Raw genomic sequence first — 22,935 nt, forward strand, 5'->3', positions numbered from 1 at the left:
AATGGAGAACTGGCAAAATAGCTCAACAACTTTTGGAGTGCATCCTGAAATCGAGCAGCCGTCCTTGCTATCTGTTTCTGGCACTACACCACTCAAGAAAGATCTATTTAGTTTTTATTTATCCAACTTTTCCCAATGTTCCAATAAGACAGGTTCTCAAGACTCCAAAGATAGGCTGGATTCACTGTATCCAACATTTGCCTTTAACTTTAGCACCAATCATTGCTCCAAAATGTATGACTAACATAGTAAAGTGGCTTTACTTAAGTATTTTATACCAGCCACCTTAACCTTAAGTAGAAAAAAACTAGATAAGATCTTACTTGCTGATGCCTGGGGCCCCCAGAATTCATTTTTTTTTTTTCTTCTGCTTGCTTATAAAAATAGTGCTGTAGGGGTGCCTGGGTGGCTCAGTCGGTTAAGCAACAGACTTCGGCTCAGGTCTTGATCTCACAGTTCGTGGGTTCGAGCCCCACGTCAGGCTCTGTGCTGACAGCTTGGAGCCTGGAGCCTGCTTCAGATTCTGTGTCTCCCTCTCTCTGCCCCTCCTCCACTTGTTCCCTCTCTCTCTCTCTCTCTCCCTCTCTGAAAAATAAAATGTAAAAAAAAATAATAAAATAAAAAATATATATATGGTGTATATATTTATGGTGTGTGTGTGTGTGTGTGTATGTGTGTGTATATATATATATATATATATATATATATATATATAGTGCTGTAGCAGATTATATGCATCCTTAGGAACTAATACTGTTCTTTACAGAAGAATCACAGACTGGAGCCATTAGATCAAGGGCGCTGAAAATGATGCACATTTTAAATTGTGCACAGATTACTTGACAGAAGAGTTTAGCAATTAACCCTGCTACCAACCATACAGGAGTGCCAGTTTTCCATCATCCTTGCCAATAGTTGCTCTGTTAATTTTTCCCAATCTGACAGGTGAGAAAAATAACATGTTATTTTTTTATTCACATTTTTCAATTAGTGAAGTTGAACATCTTTATAGATGAAGCGCCTACTCACAGCCGTTGGCTAATTCCATTGAATTATAGGGGTTTTTTTTCCTTATTACTAGGAGCAGGCTGAATAGAAGTATTAATGTTCTGTTATCTGTGCCGTAAAATCAGTTTTTCTAGACTCTCATTTGACTCAAGATGCCTTTTACCGTGAAAAAAGTTGAAGTTCACATGCAAACATTTTTATTTATTCCGGGGTTTCATCTCTTGCTTATGAAAGTCCCTTCTATCTCCAAACTACAAAATACTGCCCTGAAGTGTATTTAAATCCTTTGTTTTAATCTTCCGTTGAAAGCATATATCTCCTGGGATTTATTTTTGCACGTAACATGAGGCAGGGGACAGAATAACTAAATAATTCAATTGTCAGGCATATAAAGAGCTAGATAGAGTAAAAGCGAATTGGAAAGCGGCGAAGGAGCGGCGAACGAGTCCACCTCGTGTATTTACACAAGCAGGATTAAGGTCAGATTTTGGAAGCATTTCCGGTACGGTTTAAAACTGTCTTAAAACTGTCGGGGTGGGAAGGCGATTTGTAATGCAAGCAGCCTAGCATCTTAAGCTTCCGCTCCCTAGTGTCCTCGGGATGATGAGATGGTTTCCTATCTAGGAACGTTGGATACGGATCCTCTCCGCGCCTCTATCTAACAGCCAGCTAACAACCAATTGAGAAAATCACCTACTGAGGCTGCTCAAAACATTCCACGCCTTCACAGGCAAAAACTCCCTGTAGAACCAACCGTCCAATTGCGAGAGGCTCGCCAGAGCGACGACTCTCCGCGCATGTGCGCCCTCAGTTGAAACTCTTTAGCAAGTCCCGGCTTCCGGCCGGCGGCGCATGCGCAGTTCTGGTTACTGTGTGCTGGGAGATACTCTGTGGGTCAGCACGCTACTCAAGGGCCTCTGGGAAGATGGCGGGGGCGGGCATGGCTACCCTGGGCTCTTGGGTACCTCGTCGGAGGTGGGGCAGAGAGGCCGTCTTCTTAGGCTTCTACCGTGGCCTCAGCGCGTTACTTGCAAGGAAGTCGGAGCGGACGCCACGGTGGGTCCCAGGTCAGTGTCCGAAAGGCGGGAGAAGTACGCGTTCTTTCGAACTTGGAGTTCATTCCGTTCCTGTCTAGTGCGTTTTTGGCGCCTTATTTAAAAATGCTCTTCCCCCGTTCTCAGTACTCTAGTTTTACTCGCTTTCAGCAATTCTGGTGAAAGCTGTAGGAAGAACTCTGCCGGCCCTTGCTGGAGTTTTACGCTCTGCAGCTTAAGGATCGTACTCTGTGCCTGCCTCCCTGTGTTAAGCGCCAACGCTAGGAAAAATTTAAGATGTGCGTTTGGTTATTAGTTGCTTTTTCTTTCGTTTGTCTTCTGGTCTAAGGGCTTTACAGATCTTGACTCCGTTAGGATGCTGGGACCTGACCTTGCTTCCCTTTGGGAAATTTATAGTATGAACTTTGTGTGTGTGTGTGTGTGTGAAAGTGTATACGCCGTGAGCAAGCCAAATTTCTGATTTTGCCTTCTCGATGCTCCCGCTCAGTGAAAAGCATATTCATTACTCTACAAAGGAAACTAGAATTTGTACCAAAAATGAGAGCATCAGAATATTTTCTTCAACTTGTGTTCGATTCTTCTCCATAGCACCCTACCCCCAGTATATATAGTCTTTCTGAATTGTGTCTTTTTATTCTCTAGTTTTGTTGTTTTTACACCTTTGGCGTACAAGCTGTCAGATGCATTGTGCTTGGAATGGGAACTGTCATTGCTGACACCCTTTGCTTTGGTTAAAATTTTTAAATGTATATAATCAGTTATATATATAAGTTCCCCTAGTGAAGTATAGTATGTCAATTCATTAAGTAAATTGTAATACTTTTTCATCTGTTTAGCACATCATTTAGGATTTATGCATCAGGCTTTGAGCTAATCCTTATAGTACAAAGATCATTTATGGATATAATGTTAAGAACTCCTCCACTTAAAACTCACCAAAATGAAGTAAATTACTGTTTCAGAGGAGAAATTTCTGTTTGGAGATGTAATATTGAGAAGACAATAGGAAGGATTTGAGTGCTGAGCTAAGGAACTAGGAAATTGACATTTTTGCTGATACAACCTACCAACCAACATAACTGGCCCCCACTAGCCCTGGTTTTCACTAAAAAAATTTTAATTTGGCATATTTCACTATACAGTGAAACTTTGAAACAACACGTACATGTAATAGGGATAGCTTTAAGGCCTTCAATTCAGTTTTTAAAAAATCAACTTCTCAAACCCAAAATGAAGGAACCTTTTGTCAACTCACATGGAGGGGGCAGAGATGTTTTCCTTGGCGACAATAGAGTGGAGGAAGGTTTCATTTCATATAAAAGATGAGATTTTCTTGGTTCAGGAAAAGAGTATAAGGAAATACACAAACTTAATTTCTTTGGAAGGAGGAGGTGGGATTATAAATGACTTAATTTTTTAAAAATCTCTTTCTACCTTTTTTTAAGAGCAAGTATAGATTTTATGGTAAGGAAAAAGACTTGAAAAACAGTGAAATAGAGTAACCTTATAAGGTTTGCCAGTTGTGCTGTTATACTTAAATTGCACTAAGATCTGTGTACCATTCACAGAAAGCCAAACCAACAAATAAAACATAGTGATTGCAGAGTCCTGTGAGAAATCTTTTTCCGAAAATGGTACTATTATAAATTATTCAAGGTTTCTTGTAAAGTAACTGCTCATTGAACCCACCTCAGCTGATACAAAATCATGACAGGCTATTAGCATGGCCCATGATTTTGTGGATGGCGAGGGAGCCAGTATTACCAGCAGGAGCACAGCACTTCTGCCTTGGAAACAGTTTCTTTTGCCTTCTCCCCCTCCCTGCCAAAAAGTGGAGGATGTGAAACTCCTCCAACACTGAAAAAATTAAAAAGAAAAATCTCACAAGAGAAGGCTTAAACTAGTGTAATTAAATTAAATTAATTGATTAATTAATTAATCAATTAAATTAATTGATACTATTTAGGACAGATAATACAGCAGCATTTTTTACAGGAAAACTTTTTTTTTACAAGTCTCTATCTTTTATTGCCTTGAAATTTCCACCTCATTGTGTATTTTGGAAGAATCAAGATTGGACCTTGTTCAAATGATTTTGAATATGAGTTCAAAATATGAACTGATTTTGATATGAGTTCAAAAGATACCATGGATAGGCTTGTGATTTTAATATTTCAAGTCTGTTTCTGTTTTTCCTCTTAAATGGAAGTAGTTTTGACATCAATTTGACAAGTTAAGAAAGTTAAGATTGAAAATATACAGTTGACCCTTGAATAACATGGGTTTAACTACTAAGGCCCACTTATACATTGGTGTTTTTCAATAAACAGAACACTACTGTAAATACATTTTCTGTATGATTTTCTCAACATTTTCTTTTCTCTAGCCTACTTTTTTGTAAGAGTGCAATATATAATGATATAAACAACACACAAAATGTGTTAATCAACTTTATGTTATCGGTAAGGCCTCCAATCAACAGTAGGCTGTTAGTAGTTAAGTTTTGGGAGGTCAGAAGTTACACACAGATTTTCGAATACACGGGGGCGTCAGCGTCTCAACCCCCATGTTGTTCAAGGGTCAATTGTGTATGGTTTTCCAAAAACAGTATTTTTAAACTATAGTTTATGTTTTTGTACTTCGTTTAGCTTGCAGACCAAAGTCATCGGTCTCTTTCCTTAGTCGACCAGACCTTCCAAACCTGGCTTATAAGAAGCTAAAAGGCAAAAGTCCGGGAATTATCTTCATCCCTGGCTATATTTCTAATATGAATGGTACAAAAGCATTGGCGATTGAAGAGTTTTGCAAATCTCTAGGTCACGCCTATATAAGGTAGGAACAACACATTTCTCCGAGAAAAATACTACTACCATTGAGCATGGCAATGGAGATATATTTCTGCTGTAACCAATTGTAGCAAATGCCAGTGTCTTTATGGATTAACTTATTTTAGTAGAAATATAAATAGTATTTAGTAGAAAAATACTACTACCATTGAGCATGGCAATGGAGATATTTCTGCTGTAACCATTTGTAGCAAATGCCAGTGTCTTTATGGATTAACCATTATTTTAATGGTCTGTAAACTTTCACCTTGTGATTTAGGGCTATTGCAAATGCAGCCCTAAAAAGACCTTCTTTAATGGTCTTTGTGCCACCCTGACAATGCTGGTGGAAAAAGAAACTCGTAACTAAACTCTTCAGATGTAATAATCTAGCAGGACAACAAATCAAAAATAGTAGTTGACTTTCTTGTAATGTCTTGTAATTATTTTGTGGCTTTCCATTGGGGATTTTATTTGGTCACTCTTTATAACTCTACTTTCAAAATATGTATTTAAAAATAATACATGTATTTGAGAATATTGTATATTTTTCATCTCTCACAATCTTTTAAGTTCCCACTTCACATCCTCATATTGAGCCCATTCTTTCCTTTGGTTAGGTATAGTTTAGAACTCCATTTCTCTGGCCTGGTATTTTCATTGATGTTCCATGCCTGTATAAATAAATAAACGAATGAATGAAAGTATTCTAAAATTAGTACTGTATAATTCATGTTTGCACTGAAGTTTTCTCTTTCCCCTCACTCCTGTAGTCTGAGTGTATAGAAGCATAGAGAGGATATGTGTTATTTAACCGAAATCTGATTTCATAATTCCTAATATTTCATTCCAGTAATTATTTTAGTAAAATAGTGTGCTTACATCGTTATTAGGTTTGTTTACTTATAACAATCATTTAGTTAGTGTCTACTTTGCCAGAAAAGATAGTATGGTTTAATAGAAAGAATGATGGCCCGGAATTCAAGAATTATGGGTACTAGAATCCATTCCAGCAATAACTGTGGCAAGATGAGTCAGCTGATAAACACTGGACCTATTTTCTTCATCATAAAAAAGGAGGAGGATGAACTAAAAATAATGTCTGAATCCTTTCTAGGACTAATGGCCTAAAAATCTGTTCATCTACATGGTTAGAATAATAGTTTCACTAACATTCACTCAATATGTCTAGAAAATATAGCTTTCAGAAATTAATACATAAATACAAAAAACCTTTTAGATTTTATTCAACATATTAGCAGAGATTATGTCAATTAAATGGATTTAGTGTTACTCTTTTTTATCATATTGAGTTTCATTTTCCTACTCAGAACTTTTAAAAATCTATTCTGACTTAACTGTTATTCTGAAGACTGGAGTATCTTTTCCAAGTAGACATTCCAGCACTATTACTGGGTGCTGTAAAATATACAACAAATTCTAAAACATGGCCGTTGTTCTTAAAGATCAGGTTGGGGAAACAAGACAAAAAACATGAGAAATTAGGCAGAAATACTCAACAGAATATACTGTGTCAAAAGGAATAGCATACTTAATTGCACAGGTGAGAGAAAACTGGGGATTGAAGTGGATAAAAAAAACACTTCATAAAGGCACACTGATGTTAGGATTGGGGTAAGGAAGAAGATCTGTACAGGAAGGGAAACTACACTGATCAAAACACAATACAGTCAGAAAAATTGCCGTCGTTCTTTTTATCCCCCAGAGAATTTGAATCAAGAAATTGCCCTTTTACCAGTTCTTGGATTTAGGTTGAAACAGAGCACTGTAACCAGTTCCTGTCTCCCTATGACACATGACATCTGTGCATTTTCTTTATTTTGAATACATATGGAAAACTTTTTTTAAAGTGTATTAAATAAACATGATTAATTATAATGTGTACAGACCATTCATTGGTTCTGTGTTAAAACATAGCCTAAGTATATCTTTATAAACCTTTATAAAAGTGTAGCCTTTCACTACAAAATTTTAATTTGACCAGATTCCTTTTTATTTGCTTTTATCAAACTTCATTGCAACCTAATCACTATTAACTATTGATTGCATTGTAGCTTGTTATTGGAGATTTTATCTTTTATATATACTCCAGTTTCTCAGTTTACCTTTTTTATGTTTTTGGCTGTAAAATCTTAGATCTTGAATGAGGAAATGGTTTTGTATATTATACAAGAAATGGTACATATGACTATATGAAAACAGTTTTTTGATGTTCTGTCACCATGCCTAACATAAGATTGAGTCAGAGCTCAAGAATATAGCACACGATGCTAGGGCTGGTATTCTCTCATAGTTATTTGCCATAGAATATTTAATTCTAGATTTGGGAATATGTCCTAGAGTGTTGAGGCTGCTAGAACAGCCTGTGGGGGTTTTTTGTTGTTGTTTGTTTGTTTGTTTTTTTAAGTAGGCTGCACACCCAAAGTGGGGCACAAACTCTCACACTGAAGATCAAGTCTCATGCTGTACTGACTCAGCCAGCCGCTCCTTGCCCCACCCATTGCTGTTTTAAAGTCCTAAATAGCTGAATATGTTTGGTTTTTGTTTAGTTTTGTTTTTTTATTTTTGAGAGAGACAGAGTGTGAGTGGGAGAGGTGCAGAGATAGGAAGACACAGAATCTGAAGCAGTCTCCAGGCTCTGAGCTGTCAGCACAGAGCCGGGCACGGGGCTCGAACCTGCGAACCTTGACATCATGACCTGAGCCGAAGTCCGACCGCTTAACCGACTGAGCTGCCCAGGTGCCCCAACAGCTGAATATGTTTGAATTGTCTTTGTCCCTTGGTTAGGGTTCAGCAAGAGTGAACTATATTTTTTACTTGTACCTTTTAGTATCACCAGATGTTTATATTTTCCTTTTTGAAGGGTTTCTACTTGTATTCTGCATCTGCATCATATATTTCGAAGGCAGCTGTGAAAGATGCAGCAAGTAGAGGTGCCCAATTGCCCGCCAAGGGAGGAAAAAGGATTAGCTGGTACCTTTCTTCCCTCTTCTCCTGGATCTGTTTTCTATGTCCTCTGGATTGAAGGGAAATAATGACCGTGATTGAGATGTGAGCAGTGGCCTTGTTACACGATTTCCCAAGGGTCCAAAATCATTTCACTTTATAACAAAGAAAAATTTAATTTCTTCTTCCTCCATGACTCGTAAATCCCTAAGAAAATGTGTGTATGCTGTGTGTCACGTATATATTCTTACATGTACACTAAAAACACTAGGATTTATTAGTTTTCATCAGATTTTAAGAATTAGAGAAACCTAGACACTTCAAATTTGAATCAAGTGATTCTTTTTATTTTTACCTTCCACTTTTATTTATTTAGTATGTGTTATCATACTCTGTGTGCGAGGTGTAGGTGTCTCACCTCTGGGAAGAATGCAGACACAAAACAAAGAATGGTGTTTCCCCACCAGGATCTGACCGTCTCACAGGAATGATGAGGCACATCACACACATACAAACTGTCTTATAGAGCAGGGTATAAAAATTGATTGTGACCGATAAAAATGAATTCTGTATAAGTTTCATTAGGTAAGAATTTTTTCTTCAGCTTGTCTGGGGGAAGTTTTTCCAGGAAAAAAAAAAAAAATTTTGTTTGGACTAAGTTCTGAGAGGATGAGCTGTGAAGGTGAAAGGAGAAGGTACTCCCAGTGATGGAAATAGTATGAGGCATGAAACAGGAACAGAAAGCAAGAGCCAGTTTAGTAACAGCAAGTTGATCAATTGGGCCAAAGCACTGGTTTCCTCAGATGACGTGATAAATGATCAATCTGAGATGACCAGAATATAAGGGTCTAAAAAATAGGCTAAACCCCTGAATGTTTATGTTGTATGTTACAGGGAACCGCTGAAGTTAATTCCATAACAATAAAATGTTTCAGAAAAAAACCTGACATGTATAAAGTGGATCCATTTGGAGAAAGAGTGGACAGACACAGGAGGCTACTATGCTAGGCCAGGTTTAAGTTGACAAAGATGTGGGGCACCTGGGTGGCTCAGTCAGTTAAGCATCTGATTTCAGCTTAGCTCATGATCTCATGGTTCATGAGTTCGGCCCCGCGTCGGGCTCTGTGCTGACAGCTCAGAGCCTGGAGCCTGCTTCGGATTCTGTGTCTCCCTCTCTCTCTCTGCCCCTCCTCGGCCCATGCTCTGTCTCTCAAAAATAAATAAATGTTAAAAAAAATTTTTTTTAAAAGATGACAAAGATGTGCAGCGTGATACTGGTCTTACCATATTGCAGAGAAAGAGGTGAATGGGAAGAAGCGAGAGTGAGTGAGGATGGTGCAGGGCAAGCAGTGTTTGGTATCCTGGAAAAAAAATTTGAGTGAAACAGTCTGCTCTTCAAGAACTGACATTCTAGTCACACAAATATTTGACCTGATTACTACATAATATGAAAAGTGTTAAGTGAGTACATACAAAAGAAAGTGACTGAGGGAGTGTATGTCAGAGTTCCTCAGGAGGTGACATGACTGAGGGATGAGTAGGAGTTTGGGTGGGAAGGAAGGCTTTCCAGGCTTTCTAGACAGGATGCAAAGGCCCAGCATTATAAAAGGGTCTGTCCAGGGATCAGAGTAGTTCAGTATGACTGTGGTTTTAGGTAATCTGCAGACGTGATGCGGTATTTCCTGGTCTATTGAATTGAGGCCTTGAAAATGCACAGATCGACAGACTTGGAGCCTGGAGAGCTAGGCAGTTGGAAGAAGAAGCAAACTAGGGGGATGAGTTGATGATCGTGAATTTGATTTACCTCTTTCCCTTTTATTAATTTAGTAAATACTAAGCACTTATCATGTGCAAAGTACTGATGTAGGCATTGGGAAGGCAGCGGTGAACAAAACAGCCTGTGCCCATATGGTGCTTCCATTCTAGTGTGGGAGATGACCATAAACAAATAATCAAATTTTTTATATGTCAAGTAGCAATATTTGCCATGAAGAAAATAAAGCAGGGTAAGGAAATAGAGAATGATGAAAGCAGCACAATTTTGCATTGAGTAGTCAGAGAAGGCATCTCTGGAGATGTAACATTTGAGCCAGAGGCCTGAATGAAGCAAGGGAGCAATCAAAGTGGATATCTGGAGGGATACAGTATGCCCTGTAGAAAGAAAAGCTGATAGGGGCGCCTGGGTGGCTCAGTCGGTTAAGCGGCTGACTTCGGCTCAGGTCACGATCTTGCGGTCCGTGAGTTCGAGCCCCGCGTCGGGCTCTGTGCTGACAGCTCAGAGCCTGGAGCCTGTTTCAGATTCTGTGTCTCCCTCTCTCTCTGCCCCTCCCCTGTTCATGCTCTGTCTCAAAAATAAACGTTAAAAAAAAAAAAATTAAAAAAAAAAAAGAAAGAAAAGCTGATAGCAAAACCTGGGTGGTATATTCCGTTTACTTCAAGAAGGCAAATGAGAATTCATTTGGGAGGGAGAGAACTGTAAGAAATGAAATCAGAGAGGTAGTCAGAGGCCTCATTATGTTTTGTTTAAAGATGGTAGAAGGCTTTTGAAGGGTTTATGCAAGACATGATTTTTGTTTTAAAAAGAGCACTGACTGCTACATGGGGAATAGACTACTGGGGTAGAAAATGGACATAGGGACACTTAGGAGACTATTACACTACAGCAGAGAAGACGGTGACATGGACAGGCTGCTAGCAGTGGAGGAGGTGAGAGAGTGAGTGGACATGGGTGATATTTGAAGGTTATGCCAGTTGGATCTGCTAAAATATGTATTGACCTCATTGCTTTATTTTAATACATTTTAAGCATTGTAATAATGATAAATGAGCTGTCTTCTTTAAAAATCAGAGAAATATATAGCTAGATACAGATATCTAGATATAGATATATGTTTCCCCTTTTTCTAGGTTTGATTACTCAGGAGTTGGAAATTCGGATGGTAACTTACAAGAATGCACAGTGGGAAAGTGGAGAAAAGATGTTCTTTCTATAATTGATGACTTAGCTGAAGGACCACAGGTGACTATTTGTGTTAAATATAATTATTGACTAACCTCATTTTTTTTTGAGCTGTTTCTTTAGCTATGAAAATTTAATAGTTTAAATGTTTAACAATTAATTTTGGTATTTGATTTAAAATTATTCTATTCACTTTCTCATAAAATGTAAGTGGCATTTTACTTTACCTTGTAATCCTAATTTTAATTCTACTTTGTGCCAAATATTAAAAGCCTGGGAGCTAATGGATATAGAAGAAAAAAGTACATACATAAATTAGTGAATCCCCTTACAGAAAAGAAAAAGAAATTCCTCTTTAAAACTGTGTATCTTTTGGGGGCACCTGGGTGGCTCAGTAGTTGAGCGTTTGACTCTTGATTTCGGCTCAGGTCATGATCCCAGGGTCAGAGGATTGAGCCCCACATCGCTTAAGATTCTGTCTCCCTTTCCCCTGCTCACAGGTGCGCGCGTACTCTGTCTCTCCCTCTCTCTCTAAAATAAAATTAAAAAAATAAATATAACTGTGTGTTTTTGTTTTTAGATACTTGTTGGATCTAGCCTCGGTGGATGGCTTATGCTTCATGCTGCAATCGCAAGGCCACAAAAGGTCGTTGCTCTTATTGGTATAGCCACAGCTGTAGATGGCCTAGTGATACAGTTTAATCAGCTCCCTGTTGAGGTGGGTCACAAGCAACCTCGGTGTACGCCTCCTGTCATAGCTCTGCTTCTTCTTTCTTTGGATGTTTGTTCGTGTGTTATCTGTCCTTTGACTTCCTGTGCTGGCTCATCTTTTGCCTTAGCTGCCTTTTTGTATATAATCTCTTTGCCTTATGTAACTGATTGGGCTCTTATTCAAGGTCTCCTTTTCTTCATTCAGTCCCTTCAAGTCATTCTACCACATATTTCAGCCACATTAATGAAATCACACGTTAAATTTCTTTTTTTAGCAACATTTTCGTTATTAATCACATTTACTTACTTGGATCGGACATTGTGATCTCTCTTTGTACCTTTTATTCTTATTTTGTGGCATATGGGAAATAGTACCTATTCTTACGACCACATTAGACGTGGCTCATCAATTATGAAACTTTTTTTCTTCTCCTGAGAGCAGCCTCAGAGCATCTCCCGGCAGAGTTCTCCCGTACATGTTATCATCCATCAGAGTCCGCACACAGGAGATGAGGTGTGTGACTCCTGGCTTAGACATGGAGTTGGCATTCTGTTCTACTAATTCTCACCTTTTAAAAAAATGTGCTTTTCATTATTACCATGCACTTTAGTAAATCATGGTCGAAATGAGGTTTCTGAAGTAAATGAAAATAATTTATTTGTTAATGTTATTATTAGACATGTTTAAGCACTTCGGTTATCTGCAGGGATAAAGAAATAATGGGTAATGGCTGTTTATTTTTGTGTGTTTTGTTGTTGTTTTGCAGTCAGTTGAGTTCTCTGGGTGTCTTTTTCCTAAGGATCTAAATGTCACCTGTGGGACTATGATCCTAGCAGGATGAGGCACAGAAAATTAAAGAAAGAAAAGCATTCTATTCAAATGGTTCAAAGAGTGTTTTCACTAGGCCGGCAGCATCAGTGTCACCTGAGAACTTGTTAGAAATGCATGTTCTTGAACTTCACCCAAGACCTACTGAGTCAGAAACTAGGAGTGTGGCCCAGCAATCTGTTTTAACCAGCCCCTCCCGTGAAGTTTGAGAACCACTGCTCTGGAGAGTGGAAGAGCAGGTAGAGGAGGAAAGGACATAAAGAGAAGGAAGAAGGCCTATGTAGTGGTGAATAGTAGAATATTGTTGACTTTTGCCTCAAGTTCTGCATTGATACCAGTGCCATGTACTATCTGTCCTAAGCTTCTTCTCAGCCCACGTTCCTCTCAGCCCCTTAAGAAATGTTATTATCTGCATGTGCAGTTTCTTCATGTAATTTCCTCTGAGAGCTAAAATTGCAAAGCTGGTCTTCCTTGCACTTACCTCAGATTTCTGAATTTTTTTGCTTTCTTAGTTGTTTCTCATACATAGTGCCTCAATGTTCGATGCTGTTAAATACTCCTACCATTGTATCTCTGCATATAAACCTTAAAGCCCTTACTCCATCCTCTAACTCAATTAAATGGTGCTTCTCCTGGTAGGAAATTATTTCAAGAACATAGCGGATGAGGAAGGTGATTAAACAATTTTGTGTTGTTGTTATGGTAAAAGACAAGGTCTTTGTACATTATTCTTTATGTGTGTATCCACGTCACTCATGGAGCATATGGTCAGTAATCCCCTAAGTGACTGAGAAGGTCTATACCTGCAAATCAGGGCATGTCTCTGTTAATCCTAAATCAGACGAGCAAATGCTGGTGAATAGAAGCATGTTAACTTAAAAGCATGTAAGCAAAGAACAGGGACAGTAGGACCACTATCTCTTCTTCACAGAAGGAGCTAGCTCTAACAATGGCAAGGGAGCAGAAGTGGTGATTTTTACTATCATCTTTAGCCCTGGGAATGTTAACACTCAGCATTGCGTATTGCGTAGGAACTGACTCTGATTGTTTGCCTCCTTTGAACACTAGAGGATGGCAGATAGATGCACAGCTGTTTGGAATACAAGCTTCTCAACCACATCACCTTGATGTGGTTTCTTATTGGCATAGAACTTAATGTATATTGTACATTTTCTTCAGTTAATGATATTTTTGCTATTTCTGAACTTTTCGAGAGTTCAATTACATATAACATTCTATAAAGTTAATTTGTTCTACAAATGGATAGTATTCATTCACTTCAGTGGCAGATAACAGCTGGTTGGGGGGCAGGGATGCTTAAAATGCAGCTATTATTAATTGTATCCGTAAATTAGCATGGTTCCCACTTCATCTAATGACCAATGAAACTAAGTTCTAATTACTGAAATTACAAATTCAGGAGAATGATCCTGAGTATTTGAGGATCACTGAATATCATTTTTGCTTTAAATATCCAGTTCACATGTTCTTTTTTTTTAATTTAATTTTTTTCATTTACATTCAAATTACTTAGCATATACATGTTGTTTTAATACAGAGACTGCCTTAATATTCATGTAGATTCACATTTTATAGTTTTTTAGAATTTCTTTAATTTCAAGTCATTTGAAGACGTATTTAGGAGTATAGCTTTCAGTTATGCAGCTTTTTCACTGAATCAGTAAATCGTTCTGGAATTTTAAAAAACACATTAAAATGCCTAAATACATATAGATTATATCATATTTCTTACTGTTTAAATTTTTATTTTCCTTTTCATATTTGTAATAAATTAACAATTTTAAACATGGAAAAAATCATAATATCTTTATTGAAAATTTAAATACAAAAATTTTCAATATATTTGGCTTTTCTATCCTTATAGTTTTCTTTATTTTTGATAAGATGTCCACCTGTTTTTCTAGTCAGAAATTCCCTTAATATGATATGGTTTCAAGAGCCTTAAAAATACTTCTATCTTGGGGTGCCTGGGTGGCTCGGTTGAGCGTCTGACATTGGCTCAAGTCACAATCCCACGGCTCTTGGGTTCGAGCCCCATGTTGGGCTGTGTGCTGACAGCTCAGAGCCTGAAGACTGCTTCATATTCTGTGTCTCCCTCTCTCTCTGTCTGCCCTTCCCCTGCTCGTGCTTGCTCGCTCTCAAAAAAAATAAACATTAAAAAAAATTTTTTTTTAGTTTACATCTTCATGTACTAGTTCAAGTTCTGATAATCTTTCCAAATAATTTATTTATATACGGATAAATCTTTGTGCTCAAAGATGTTAATGGAAGTATCCAGCAGTGTGGAAATAATCAAGTTAATTAGTTTAGATCTAGCATAATGGACTATTTACTATGCAGCCTTTAAAAACTTTTCATAAAAAAAAAAAAAAAAACTTTTCATAGAATTTTTTTAAACCCAGAAATATATGTATGAAATAAGTAAAGCAACATAGAACACTCTATGTGAATGGGTAATATCTGTTTTACATATTACATATATAAAACCAAATACATAGAGAAAAAATACTGGAAGGAAATGAGCCAGCATGTTAATGATTATTATATCTATGAGGTGGGATTATGTATGATTGCTTGTTTTTTATAATTTCTGTATTTCCCATATTTTCTATAATGAGTATATGTTACTCTAATTAGAAAAATTGTTTAAGGGGCACGTGTGTGGCTTAGTTGCTTAACCATCCAGCTCTTGGTTTCAGCTCAGGTCATGATCTCTCATTTCATGATTTTTGAGCCCCACTTTGGGTTCTGCACTGTCAGTGCAGAATCCCCTGCTTGGGATTCCCTCTCTCTCTCTCTCTCTCTGCCCCTCCCCTGCTTGTGTTCTCTGTCTCTCAAAATAATAAACATTTTTTTAAAAAGAAAAGAAAATTAATTATTTAACACAAATTATAGTCTAGAAAATTAAAACTCTTCAAGAATCCAAAGATACCCGGTGTTTCATCTTAAGGAAATATGTGTAGAAATGATATCCTTGCTCAGTTTTCAGGAAATATCTGGAAGACTTCATTGTCATCCAGAACAACACGTTTTTTTCTCATTCCCTAGGACTCTGGAAAGGAAACAGTGCTTTTTTTTTCTTTTCTTTTTTTTTTTTTTTTTTTTTTTCCTTTTTTTACATTTAGCCTGAAATTGCACATGTTTGGTTGTCCCAGAGTAAGTACCGTATTATTTTTCATTTTTAGTTCTGGGCTTGATTCTTTCTTTTCTTCTTTTTCCCCATCCCCATTTTAGTAGCTTCACATACAGATACTTTTAGTTTGTGATTTTGAAATCTAAACAGTTGTTATTCCTAAGATTAGGGTTTATATAATATGAATGATGCCTGAACTGATTCCCAGAAATTACTTTTTCTCCCCTTCATTTTCCCTTTCAGTTGGGGTGAAGTAACACCCGATTTAAGATGTTACCTAATAAAGCTAAATCTAATTTGAATCCTGGTTATGACAGTTGTTACCTTTCAGCTTTGAACGTGAAATTTAACTTCTCTAGATTCTAATAGCCTCTTTTGTAAAAATGAAATAATAATAGTTGTTATCAGGATCTTAGGAGACAACTATGTGTAAAGTACCTTTCACAGCTCCTTGCACGTAGTGTTTAATTTTTGATAATTATCATTGTTACATTTTTATCTCTTTTCCTCCTAGGACTGCTTTTCTTAGACTGTTTAAGACTATTGCATTTGTTAGTGTTGTATAAATACTTTCTTCCCCTCATTTTTCCCAATAGGTAAAAAAGGAAATAGAGATGAAAGGTGTGTGGAGCATGCCATCAAAATACAGTGAAAAAGGAGTTTATGACATTCAGTACAGTTTCATTAAAGAAGCTGAACACCACTGCTTGTTACATAGCCCTATTCCTGTGAACTGCCCTATAAGATTGCTCCACGGCATGAAAGATGACATCGTACCTTGGCATACATCCATACAGGTTGCCGACCGAGTAGTCAGCAAAGATGTAGATGTCATCCTCCGAAAAAACAGTGATCACAGAATGAAGGAAAAATCGGACATTCAACTTCTTGTTTACACTATTGATGACTTAATTGATAAGCTTTCAACTGTAGTTAACTAGAATCACATTTTTAGTTGGTATGAATTAACGGATCCAGAAAATTGGAAGAAGGGTGAAAGACCCTGATACTTGGGTTTTTTCCTCTTACGTCTCTGTTTTGTAAATACCACATGAGTATTTATTTAACGCTGTATGATAAAAGTGATACAAATTGTGATGAAAGTATAAGCTGCCATCTGGAAAATTTTCTTCCTTCCATCCTTGATTTCTTTTAATTGAAGTAGAGTTGACACAGTGTTATAATAGTTTCAGGGATACAACATAGTGGTTGGACAGCTCTATATGTTATGCTATGCTCACCACAGATGTAGCTGCCACCTGTCACCATGCAGCACTGTTAGAGTGCCACCGACTGTTCCCTCTGCTGTGCCTTTCATCCTGTGACCCACTCATTCTGTACCTGGAAACCTCCCAGTCCCCTTCACCTATTTTTGCCCATCCCCCCACCCTCTCCCTTCTGACAACCACCAGTTTGTTCTCTGTATTTATGGGTCTGTTTCTGCTTTGTTGTTTGTTTTGCTTTTTAGATTCCACATAAAAGTGAAATAATACTGTGTTGTCTTTCTCTTGTCTGACTTCACGTAACCTAGTACCCTCTAGGTCTGTCCATGTTGCGTGTTGATTTTTTTTTATTACTAAAAGATTTCCTACTTTTTTATTCGAGGCAATTTGTTTGCTAAATGCTTATGTTAACCAGGACAGCTCTTAATTGTGTTCTCTTCTACTTAGAATTGTTAATAAAGCTTGAATTCTTTTGTCCTTTGTCGTCGATCATATATGGAAATTTGTAAAATTGCTTCTGATTTTAAAATGCTATTCACAAAATACAGGACAATGTTTATTGAAGTAAATCTGAAATGATTGGAAAAAATGAGGTACGATAAAGTTCAAAACGTCAGAATATGACTATTAAATTCTACATGTTATATTTGAGTTTAAAATTACGGTTATCCTTTTTTTTGAAGCTTATGTATTTTGAGAGCGTGCATGTATGTAAGTGGGGGAAGGGCAGAGAGAGAGGGAGAGAGAGAATCCCAAGCAGGCTCGACACTATCAGCACAGAGTACAACTCGGCTTGGTCTCGCAAACCGTGAGATCATGACCTGAGCCAAAATCAAGAGTTAGATGCTTAACCGACTGAGCCACCCAGGTGCACCAAGGTTGTCCTTTTTCAAAGGCTCAAAACTTCACAATGATACAAAGGAAATCTATCACTTCTAAATTTTGACTTTATCTGTCATTTAAATGGGATTTGATCTTAGTAATGGAGTATTTGCATATTCTGAAGAGGCAGTTAATCCTTATATATTCTTGCCTACTTGCAGAAACATTTCCTTTTCTAATAAAATGTGCCTTAAGTACAAATGGCCAAGTGATTGCCATCTAAGTCAGGGCTTTCTGAAGTGCAGAGACAGTAAGAAAATACGAAATGCAATTTATAAAGGTGTTTTCAAGAACTAAAATGGACTTGTGCAGTAGTGAGCCTTAATATTATTGAGTTGGTGTCTTAGCTTTTAAGTTTGGCTGGATTTCCTTTAGCCTTAGGTTATGTCTGTCAAAGTGAAACTTACTAAGTTGATAATGTGACCTGTATAGAGAAAATTGTTGGGGTGAAATTCCTGAGCCAAAGAATTAGCCTCAGAGAGGCCTGCTTACAAGGTGAGCCCTTGACCGGCATCTGAGAACTTGGCTTTTAGGAAGTTTCCGCCATTCCCAGAACTGGTAAACGTGGCTCACTACACCTAAACTGTCGACATTGTATGAACAGTATGGTTTGTGCTGAAGTCCTTTCCTTTTGGGAGCCTGGAATTGTGGTAGGTGCCAGGCAGAGACTGCCTAAGGGACCAGCTCCCAATACCTGGGCACTGAATGTCGCGAACTACCCAGTGGACAGCATTGCCTGTGCTGTCACAACTCGTGACCGAGGGAACGTCAGCTCATCTGGCAGGACCACTGGGAGAGAATTCTTGGAAGCTTGTGCCTCATTTCCCCAGACTTCACCCCACGTGCCTTTTTCCTTGACAGATTTTGCTTTGTATCCGAAGCATAGCTGTGAGTAGAATTATGTGCTGGGTCCTGTGAACCCTAACAAATCATCAAACCTATGGGTGGCCTTCAGGACCCCTGACACAGACACTAAACAGGCTAATGTCCTCGAGGACTACAATCTAGGAGTTACCTTTCATACTGAACAGAACTCATTTACCAATCAAATGCACGTGAATCCTGCATGTGCCACGGTGCCTGGTGCTAGAGTGAGTTGACAGCAGACGGCAGGGTGGCCATTCTGGGGCTTGTTCCGCCCAGATACTGCCTAGGCACAAGGATTCAAAAGACAAGAGAAAAGGGCCCTGTGCCTGAGAGTTTTCTGAGGTTAAACATCGTAATGTAATAAGCATGCTTAGAGATTTGCAGCACACCTGTAGAGGCAATACAATACGCACAACAGTTAGGGACAGACTATACAGTGTGGGTTTAAATCCTGGCTCACCATTTACAAACACTGAAAGAGCAATTTACTTAACCTGGAAGTTTCCTCAGCTGCAAAAGGACATAAAGTTAGATAATAAAAGCATAAGGATTAAATAATTACTGTACATTTAGAACAATGACACATACACATAGGAGTCACTGCCTCTTCACGTTTATTGTGCACTGAACACAGGCCGGTGAGAAACTGGTGGACATAATTCATGCGGGTTAGAAAGGAAAAGAGGCAAGGAAGTGGGCGGGGCTTCCACAACACCTCACTCGCCTGTTAGTTGTGTGCTATCCTTTCAAACCTTCAAAGGTTAGAAAAGGGGAGGAGGAGGACCCTTCACTATCTGAAGAGAGGAAAAGCCAATTTTAAAATTTAACCTAGCTTTGCAGAAGGTAACATCACAAATTCCAAATGATTTTGTATCTAGTACATCGTTAATTAATTAGTGGGGTTTTTTCCCCAAAGCGCTCTCTCTTTTTTTTTCTCTAAAACCACTCCATGCCATGTATCCAGGGACACAGAAAATGCTTGAACAACCAGCAGCCCCTCAGTCCCTTGTTCCCTGGAACTCCTGCATTATGTTAAAAGTGACATGACCCTTCTTAACAATGTCAGCATGTGCAGTAGAAAGAGATAAGGCAAACACCATACATAAGGAAGGCTAAGTGAGGTCACAGAATACGTTTGCTTTTGCTGCATCTGTTGAGCTTAGAGACATCTCCAGACCAAATCTAAACAGTATGCTGTTCCCTGAACAGCCAATAGAAAGTTCTGTGTGGAAGAGACGAGGAAAAGAGCCTTGGGCATGGCTGAGCTTTAGAAAACATGGAAATGGCAAGGAGAACACGACTCTGCCACCTAACTATTCAGTGCCCAAAGGGAATATGCAAATTTTCATTAAATTTGAGAATTTAAAAAAAACAAAACCCAAATAACTAAGGAACTCTTATTTTCTGAAGGAAAGAAGATGGGAGGAATTTAGATACACCTTTTAAAGATCCCTTTTAAATACACATTTAAAAGTAATCTTTAATTTAGAAACATAATCATGTAGTATGGTTGGTTTGATTTAAAAAAATGTATGGGGCATCTGGGTGGCTCAGTCAGGTGACTGACTACAGCTCAGGTCATGATCTCACAGTTCGTGAGTTCGAGCCCCGCGTGGGGTTCTGTGCTGATAGCTTAGAGCCTGGAGCCTGCTTCGGATTCTGTGTCTCCCTCTCTCTCTGTCCCTCCCCTGCTCATTCTCTGTCTCTCAAAAATAAATAAACATTAAAAAAAATTGTTTTAATGTGGCACTTTGGTACATCTAGAGAATATACCTAGGAAGAGGCAGGCAGTTTTTCTTTTTTAACCAAATGTGTCTTTTGAGGAAATTATCCTTCCAGACATGTGGGGTCTCCCTTTTCTTGGGCTTTCAGGGGTTTGCTAACAATTTCTTCTACTAAAAAAATTAAAAATAACAATACTAATAAAATAAAAGGCTCAAATCAAATGTCAGTTCCCCAGTGAAAGCCTTTCCCAACTTATATCCACCTCAGTTTCTAAGAAGTTAGTTCATTCTGTGCATTCTATTCTCACCTTTTTTTGTTTTACGTTCACTTATTTATTTTGAGAGACGCAGAGAGAGAACATGAGCAGGGGAGGGATAGAGAGAGAGGGAGAGAGAGAGAATCCCAATCTCGACGTGAGACTTGAACTCCCTACGCAGGGCTCAAACTCCTGAACCGTGAGATCATGACCTGAGCTGAAATCCAGAGTCGGACGCTTAACCTGAACAGGCGCCCCTCTTCTCACCTTTCTGATAGAACGTAACTGTTTTGAGATTCTCACATATATGCCAGCCTCCGTCTCTCACAGGACCACTGAGGTCAGGAGCTCTGTGCTGACATTGCCTACCCCCAGGCAGCTCTGACTCTGCTGTGTCCCCTTATTTGCTGGCTCCTCCTTCTCACCACCCACTGCTTCAGCGTGAGCATTCCCATGAGTTCTAACCCTGGCCCTCTTCTCCTGCTACTTTGCTTAAGCACCCCTGCTCCTGGTTTTAACCCCACTCATATGCAGTGATCCAAGTTCATTCCTCCACTCCAGACTTTTGTCTTGAGCCCCAGACCCATAAAATCAACTATCTAATGAGCTGGGATGGATGGTAGCTTCCAGATGCAGTTAGGATGAACCTTGTCATCTTCCCCCTATATGGACCTCCCCCCATGCAAGTCCCCTTACAATAACGGCACCACATCACCCGTTATACAGGTCAAATTTGTGAGTCATACTGACCACCCCCTTTTCCTTCATCCAAATCAATCAGATGATTCTTGTTCTCAGTGAAAAAATTCAAACTGTTTTGCATAAGTCCAGTGGCAGGCAAGGCTGGTAAATATTTAACAACTAGCTTTCCAGGCAAAGAAAACAAAACAAGAACATGCTGATTTACAAATTTGCCAACATCCATGCCATAAATACTCCCGTTACGGCCGGTTTGAAGCTACCACTGTGATGTCACTGAATCCACCAAACCTGGGAAGCGTGGCCAGTAGCAAACCATTACACAGTATATACACCATATAGAGACAGTAAACCTAATAATATTCTCAAAAAACACAGGCAATAGTAATACATAGCAAAATAAAATAAAAGCGATCTGTTCTGAGTATTCAATATTTGTAAATTACTGAAGTGTAAATTTACATAATTCAATTGCTTGTAATGGCTGAGTGACAAGTGGCTCTCAACATTCCTGAAAATGTAACCATGGGCACTTGCAAGCAGACAACTTTATGGTCTAGAGCTTGCCTGACATCCAAGCCTTACTTTTCTTCCTGTTCGTGTCTTCTCTTTAATCCTATGCTTTGTTGACATTAGAACATTTGCGCCTGCCTAAATAAGCTGCCTTTGCCAGCCATGTTCCTGACGCTCACAACCCCTCTTGCTGCAACCCATCCATCCACCTGACAACACCTCTCCCCATTCACCTGGCAAACACCCATTCGTCTTTTGAGGCTTAAAGTCATCTCCTTTATAAACCCTTTTTCCAATCCCCTACCCCCTTCCTCTGAGCACCTTGTGCACGTTGTTAGCATGACACCTGGCTCGCATTTATTGTTTACCAGTTTAACTTTGCTACTAGACCATGTTGCCATGTCTCATGCATTTTTTTGGTACTCAGATACATAGGCCCTTTAAAAAAGTTGTTGAAAAAATTAGCTCTAATACTAGTAGACACTCAGTAAATGTCGAGTTGATCCCGTATCTCCCAGGGACCAAGCATTGTTTTCTCAGACAACTTCCTGTGGATTGCTGGACACTTCTCACCTACTCCTTGTTGTGGCTCCCGCTCTTTGCCACTGTATCCTCTTCAGAACCATGAGCTCAATCATTCACTTAAAGTGTCGCAGTTACTTTGTTACAGTGGAAGGGAATGGGTACAAAAGATCTGTGAAAGAAAGAAGAGGGAAAGAAAGAAGAGAATGATAGAAGAGAAAGAAAAGAGAGAAAGAAAGAGAAAAAGAAGAGAAAGAAAGAAAAAAGAAAGAAGAGAAAAAAGGATAGAAGAGAAAGAAAGAAAAGAGAAAGGAAAGAAAGAAAAGAAAGAAAGAAGAAAGAAAAGAAAAAAGAAAAAGGAAGGTAAATGTACACGTACATGTTTCAGAATTGTTTTTAGCTTTATATAACAAGCCAACCTCTTCCTTAGAGCAATTCCAGCCACAGAGAAAGTAACATGTCTTTTGTTTGGACCTCATTGACCTTACTGCTGCCACTCAAGATGCAACCCAGTAACTTCCAATATTCTGCTGACAATTTCCCTGCTCTAAGCTCTTCCCCTAAGCCCCAAGCCTCCGGAGACAGTTCTGCCGTCTTTAGAGCTTCTTCAACCGATGATTCCATTCAGCATTAGTCAGTCCTTTCTGTGCCTTTTTCTAAACCCACTGCTCTCCTCAAAGCTGATTCTCTTCCAGACCTTTATGTTTCAAAATTCTCTCTCCAGGCCTTCAGCTACTGAC

At 38.6% G+C, this 22,935-nt stretch overlaps 1 protein-coding gene across 1 annotated transcript; it reads left to right on the forward strand.

Moving 5' to 3' along the window:
• Positions 1 to 1,753: 1,753 nt before the first annotated feature.
• On the forward strand, positions 1,754 to 17,375 carry ABHD10 (abhydrolase domain containing 10, depalmitoylase). The gene is made up of 5 exons (XM_049628165.1): positions 1,754 to 2,075; positions 4,712 to 4,895; positions 10,763 to 10,874; positions 11,395 to 11,532; positions 16,105 to 17,375. The coding sequence occupies exons 1-5, from the start codon at positions 1,934 to 1,936 to the stop codon at positions 16,447 to 16,449; spliced, it is 921 nt and encodes a 306-aa protein (XP_049484122.1). The 5' UTR covers positions 1,754 to 1,933; the 3' UTR covers positions 16,450 to 17,375.
• The last annotated feature ends 5,560 nt before the right edge of the window (positions 17,376 to 22,935 follow it).

This window comes from Panthera uncia, chromosome C2, assembly GCF_023721935.1.
Source record: "Panthera uncia isolate 11264 chromosome C2, Puncia_PCG_1.0, whole genome shotgun sequence".
NCBI classification, from domain to species: domain Eukaryota; kingdom Metazoa; phylum Chordata; class Mammalia; order Carnivora; family Felidae; genus Panthera; species Panthera uncia.